The sequence below is a fragment of the Durio zibethinus genome, chromosome 13 (genome assembly GCF_047325235.1).
Source record: "Durio zibethinus cultivar Kanyao isolate XHJ-2024 chromosome 13, ASM4732523v1, whole genome shotgun sequence".
Classification (NCBI taxonomy): Eukaryota; Viridiplantae; Streptophyta; class Magnoliopsida; order Malvales; family Malvaceae; genus Durio; species Durio zibethinus.
In genome coordinates, this window is record NC_143174.1 from 5468743 (window position 1) to 5475092 (window position 6350).

The following is a 6350-nucleotide window of genomic DNA, read 5'->3' on the forward strand; positions in this document are numbered from 1 at the left end:
TTTTTCGCCTTGTTTTCTCTGTTTTCTTATATTTATTATTGTATCTATTCTTTTCCACTCTTAGCTTTATTCTCCAACAAGTTGTTCTTGTTAGGGATGTAATTAGAAACAAACCATATATTCAAGGAACATTCCAACCGTTAAAGTTTAAGATTTTGTTTTAGAAGATTTCGAGTTTAAATTTTTGGATGAAGATGAAATTTACGAGACGGAGAAAAGCCACTTCTCATTTTGCGATGAGGTGGAAAAATGAATCAACCTCACAGCACAGTTGTTTTTAAGTCGTACTCTTTTGCTTTTTTTCCTTTTATCCATAATTCTTTTTAACTTTAAAATATCTGGCAACGTAACTTTAAAAGCAGTAGCAGTGCTAGGTGCAAGTGGGATGAAGTAGAACCTCACCAAAGATTTAAAGCTTAAAAAATCTATGGCTCCAGCAAGCAAATAAAACAAAGTTGCAAAAAAAATGAAACATGAAAGGGAAAGGAGCTGTGCCTGTGACACCCTGCTTCCCCTTTATATAATGTCAGCCACCATGTGATAAGAATAAGTGTGACCCTAACCCTTCATGTGGACCAGTTGCAGATACTGCATAGCTAAAAGAGAAAATCCTTTTTTTACCAACTTTCCAATACCCAACAAACATTCTTCACTTTATTAACAAGAAATCTGATGACATAATAACTATAATAAAAGTTTAACATAAAATAATATACCAATTACCAAACCCCATCTTCTGAAATCTCATCTCAATGGCAATTCCAGCCTTCAATGCATTTCCCTTTTGAATGCTCAAGATTAATTTTAAGTTATTTTCACTAACATCCTAACAAGTGCTGTGTTAAATGGACACATTTCTGGCTTCAAAGTCTATTCATACAAGTCAACTTTACATAATGTTTTTATCACATAAGGTGAAAGAAGATGCATAGATTGACAATACAACAACTATCCTTGTTTTCTTCAGCTTTTGTTTGTTGGAAAACAACCTACAAAAGGAGTGCAAAGGGAGAAAAGAGAAGCCCTACACTCAAAAATCAGTTCATCTATTCTTTATGTTCCAATATGCATTTGCTGTTAGTAGTATCGTATTGAAGATGATGATGATGATGATGATGATGATCTTGTCGAGATATTCTCTACAGATCTACTCTTCATTCTATAAATCTGGCTGTACACATCTAGGGGATACTTCTTGTATATGCTTCTCTACTTTTCTGCATCAGTAAGTATCACATCAAAAACATTGGAAGAATGCTATTTGATTGGAATTCAAGAAATATAAGTTTATATATTTTTGTTACTCTTTTCTGATTTCTGACCATGCTTACCTTTATTTCCTACAGTTCATTGGCTTCAGGCTCATGATAAAACCTGAGAAAATGTAAGTAAAATCTCAATTACAATAAATACCTTCTACTCTGGTAATCATAGCAGGAGGGATCAAGTTATAACAACGTTAAAGCAGTGATAGTACCTTGGAATTAAGAAGAGGACAACTTAAGCGGAGGCCATGTCACTAGTAGAAGAGATGGGCAGTAATGGATAACTTTCAGAAGATGAAGTAGCACATAAAGCAGGACTTTCATTTACTTCCACCAAAACAGAAGGAAACTCAGAGAGGTGATTTTCAATAGATTTTTTTGGTGAAGCGAAAGGGCTATCAGGAAGTGGATGCTCTACACTGCTCTCATGGTATCTATAAGAAATGGACATAAAAACAAATCAGAAAGATAACTAAAACACAATAAACTCCATAAGAGCCCAAAGACAGCAGTATAAAATTAAAAATAATAAGAAAGTCATCATATGTACTTCTTGGAAGTTTTATCTAGATTTCACAATTAAGTTCCATGTTGTTAAGGGACATCATACCCTTTGGGGTTGGAACACTCTTGGGTATTTCCAACTCCATCTTTCTGAACACAAGCTGAATTCACTTCTTCCTGCTCAGCAGCATTCATAGTTGACGGAACAGCAACAGCTGTATTATCACCGTTGACTGCCACAAGAAATAATATAAATTTAACTACAGCAAAGTTTTTTGTCCTTTTCTCTGGCCAAAAAAAAGAACAACTGATTTTGATCTTATTTTCTTTTTTAGAACAAGAGAAAAGGAAATTTATCCGAACATTCACACGTACACAAAGTGAGATTCACAAATCCAACAAAAAGATAATAATATGAGATAGAACTGAGGCTGATTAGAAACCTTCTGAGACTTCTTGTTTAATGCTTTCAGATGGATGAACATTTTCACAGACATGGGAATAAGTAGGCAAGGAAACAGAAGCACCAACAGATAGGCTGCGCTGATGACGATGAATACCATCATTCTTGAAGTCTGGAAGTTGCAAGTTCATGAACCTGCTCCTTTGCAGTTCAATAGCTTCCTGGATTTCGGTTTGCTCTTCCAATTCTCTTCTCAACATCATCTCCTGTGCATTGTAGAACATCTTTGCCCCTGTATATAAGAGAAATTAAGAAACTCAAAAATCTAAAGGACAAAATAAAACAAAAGAAATCCATTTCCCTTCTATCATTTCATGCAAAAAATCACATGAACAGAATACAGACAACCCCACAAAAAGCCATGCCGGTTTCTTCGCTTACCAACATGAAGGTCATATGGCTCCCTAGAGTCAAGCACTGAAGGGCTTGAACATGGAGAAAAATTCCCTCTCTCAAACTGTTGTTGCGGGTATTGCCTCCTGCAGTTGTTCCATTAAAAGTTACAAAATCAACAAACAATGAGGGCAAGATGCAAGATAAAAACGCAAACAAGAGAAGATGCAGTACTTATCAGGAACTTTTCCTTTTTCCTTGTAGGGCTTAACAAGCACACGTGAATCACAAATGTAATGGGGGTTTCCTCTCGCCAAAATGAGCTTCACAGTCTCTGGGTGGACAAAAGTAACAAAACCAAACATCCGCTTCTGCTGGTAAGGGATCCTCACATCTTGCACTAGTCCAAACATGCTTTAAAAGATACAGGAGAACTAAAGTAAATTCACAAACTTAAAATTTAAGAAAATCAAAAACCTTAGTTGATAACAAAGAAAACCACTTTGGTATCAAAAGCATTTTAGGATTTTGTATCAAAAGAATCAAGTAACCAACAGTGACATACAATTAAATGGAAACTTCATCTAACAAAGGTGGATATGTAACTAAGGGTTTAGGGTTCAAGGCTAATGCAACAGCTGGAGAAGGCAACAGGGTTCAAGACTTGACGTAATCAATCATGGATTTTCAGCCATCAGGTTTATTATCAGAATGAGACTAAGTTGATTCAGTTCAACTGCCTAACCATTTAGAAGTGTAACAGATACCTGAAGTAGTTTGAAACATCTTCGTCTTTAAATGTACTATCCGCAGGAAAAGTCAGGTAAATCTGTTTTGAAGCTGAGTTAGCTTTTTCTGCCAATCCCATTGCCAAAACATCATTTCTCTCAGATCGGCCCTGGGCAAACCTGCAAATTTCTTCACCCAATATCAATGTAGCAGCTCTGCAACATCACAGTGCGTCAAATAAAAAAAGAATTTAGCACAAAAGAAAATATGCCATAGCCCATGCTATATTTTTAACTAGCCAGTACTCCCACCAAAATAAGACCAACAATTATCTTATAAATACTGAGCTAAACTCAAATTAATTAACTTTATGAATCAAATCACATAAACAAAGACAAAAGTCAAAAAGATGTCTCTACTATTCAACCAGGAAACGTGTAAACCACAAACAAAAAATAAATAAATAAAAACTGACTAAAAGAAATCAATTCATACAGCAAAAGTACGAAGAAATGCAAAATAGTCAGTAACTACTTTATTTCTGGGTAAATTTTATGTAAAACCAAAACAAACCCTAATGCAGAAATCATTGTGGATCCCATAGCCACCAAGATAAGCCCAATGTTAGATCAAAAATTAAAAACCTTAAACATAAAATAGCCCAAAAACAATGGTAAGACGGCAGGAAACAAAATTGAGGAATCTTTAATATACCTCTGTGTATCAGTTTGCTGTTGCAAGATAAGATTCGTTTTTCTTTCGTATGGCAAGGGAGAAGAAACACCAGCCATCAACTGCGCAGCAGCCACTCTTTGCTGATGAGCTGCTGCTCTCATTCTCATCATTTCCTCATGTTGATGATAAAGAAGGTCCATTTTACTAGGTGAACCAAGAATAACACCATTAACATCAACATTTTCAGCTGAAACACCAACGCCATGTGAAAACTTACAATTATCACCATTCTTACAAAACCCTCTAGCAAAATAAAGACAAGGCTTGTAACCACCTACAAGACCATCAAATCCACCGGCTTCTTCAGCTGTCGCAAAACATGCATCACTTGCTGAAAAATTCCTTCTATGACCAACAAATTCCTCATTCTTAGAAGAGGAAGAATCGTTCAAGAAAGAAAAATAATCACTCATTTGATTCTCATCAATAAAAGCAGTGTTGTTATCCCCAGCCCTTGGAGGAACTAAGAGAGACCCAGAGTGGATCTTTTCATAAGAAAGAAAAGGACTTGACTTGGGGCTGCTAGTAGGAGACCAAGAAGGCACCTTCTTTGAAAAATCCAAGAACCCATTTATTGGAATGAGGCTAGGAGATGATGGAGGAAGTAGGCTTTGGGAATTGTTGGAGTTGGAACTGTTGGGTCTTGAGATTGGGTTCAAAGGAGTAGAGAAAGTACTTGAAGAAAGTCCTAAGTGAGCTTTAGCCTTGAAAACAAGCGACTGTAAAAGGGTTTCAGGACCAAAGGCTAAACGCAACAAATCCCTTTCTGCTAAGTCTTGGATAAGGATGTAACCCATGATCTTTGAAGCATTTTCTGGGTCCAAAATCTTGATTTTGCTGAACAAAACGTTGGTTGTATTATAAAGATCCATGGAGATTTTTCAACTCTTTTTCCTTTTTTTTTTTTGGGTTTGAGAAAAACTGTGGAGTTTGGTTTTTCTCTTACTTAGTCTCTTGGAGGGGGAGACGGTGAAGGGAAGAAAGAGAAAGAGAGTGAAAACTGACAAGATAGTGGCGATTGTGGGGTTTTGGTTTCCGAAGTTTGTTTTCTTTTGTTTTTTTTTTTCCTCTTTTAAAAAAAATCCTAAAAAAATGAAAATAAAAATAAAGCTCGGACAAAGAGAGAGGGAGTGGGTACGGTAAGGCAAATGGGAAGGGTTTTGAAGTTAAACAAGAGCGGGCTTCGTCTCTCCAAATTCTCCCTCTCTTTTCTTTCTTCCTATCTACTAATATACTGTCTCAAGTTTCAATCGAAAGAAACCCTTCTTTGATCAAAATTCAAAATATACATACTACGTACAACTTAATCGTATATACATACATTTTAAATGTATCAAATAAATTTATTATCATTATTCAAAAAAGTTTTAATGATAAAGAAATTAATTGAAACAAAAAAAAAAAAAAGAAAGAAAGGATAAGAAAAAGGGACATATAATTTTCATTCAATTAAAAATAAATTTATCCCTATTAGTTGGAAAACACATTTTATCTCTTTTGAAAAAGTAACTAATGCTATTATTCCATTAATCAAATTAATATTGTTTAAATTTTACTTATAAATATTTAAAACATCCTTAATTTTTTTATCAGTAAACCATTTTTAATAATGGTAATTAATTAATTTTAAATAAAAATAACACAATACATTCATCTCAAAATTAATATATTATTGAATTAAAGATAAGTTTAAAATATTTAATATGTATTTGAATTATAATATAATTTAATAGTGATTAAAGATCATTTTACAATTAATTAAATTCTCATTATTTTACAATGAAAAAGGTATTGGGTAAAAAAGCAAAGATAAATATAAAAATAAATAACTAATGAAGAATATATTTATTTTAATTTTAAATTAATTTAATAAATAATACTTCAAAGGTTAATATCCATTTTATCAAACCTTCTAGGGGTAAAAGGGTGCATGCACATGCATTAAAAAAAATTTTAAAAATTCTATAATATAAAAAACAACTGTATTTGTTAAGTAATAGTTTTATTGTTTTAAAAGGTTAACAAGAATCTTAAAAAAAGTTTCTTTTTGCCAAGATCTTAAAAAGAGTTTAGTAATTTATTCTTTTTTTGAGAAAAGTAATTTAAATTGTTGTTTCAATGAATTAGTGTTATTATTATTATTATTATTATTATTATTATTATTATTATTATTATTATTATTATTATTATTATTATTGAAATATTACTTTATTTTTTCATAAATTTAAATATCATCATCATTTATTATAAAAAAATTAAATAAAAATATTAAAAATTTAATTTTAATAATCATGATTCAATTCTTATAATTTTACGTAAAA

At 32.7% G+C, this 6350-nt stretch overlaps 1 protein-coding gene across 2 annotated transcripts; it reads right to left on the minus strand.

Annotated features, from left to right (window-relative positions):
• Positions 1 to 841: 841 nt before the first annotated feature.
• LOC111303946 (zinc finger CCCH domain-containing protein 55-like) lies at positions 842 to 5222 on the minus strand. 2 transcript variants are annotated; one of them, XM_022900488.2, is made up of 9 exons: positions 4009 to 5222; positions 3333 to 3509; positions 2800 to 2979; positions 2614 to 2711; positions 2213 to 2464; positions 1876 to 2002; positions 1478 to 1699; positions 1332 to 1374; positions 842 to 1217 (listed from the first exon to the last, which is right to left on the minus strand). In XM_022900488.2, the coding sequence occupies exons 1-7, from the start codon at positions 4899 to 4901 to the stop codon at positions 1501 to 1503; spliced, it is 1926 nt and encodes a 641-aa protein (XP_022756223.2). In that variant the 5' UTR covers positions 4902 to 5222; the 3' UTR covers positions 842 to 1217; positions 1332 to 1374; positions 1478 to 1500. The 2 variants fall into 2 exon arrangements, with proteins under 2 accessions (XP_022756223.2, XP_022756224.2); XM_022900489.2 differs by having other exon boundaries at positions 3333 to 3473; positions 4009 to 5214.
• Between the last annotated feature and the right edge of the window lie 1128 nt (positions 5223 to 6350).

Coding starts and splice junctions, on each gene's coding strand:
- LOC111303946 (XM_022900488.2), bottom strand. CDS start 4,901: ATGGATCTTTATAATACAACCAACGTTTTGTTCAGCAAAATCAAGATT. Junction 3,510..4,008: donor CAGCAAACTGATACACAGAG/GTATATTAAAGA, acceptor GTGATGTTGCAG/AGCTGCTACATTGATATTGG. Junction 2,003..2,212: donor TAAACAAGAAGTCTCAGAAG/GTTTCTAATCAG, acceptor TTCTTGTGGCAG/TCAACGGTGATAATACAGCT.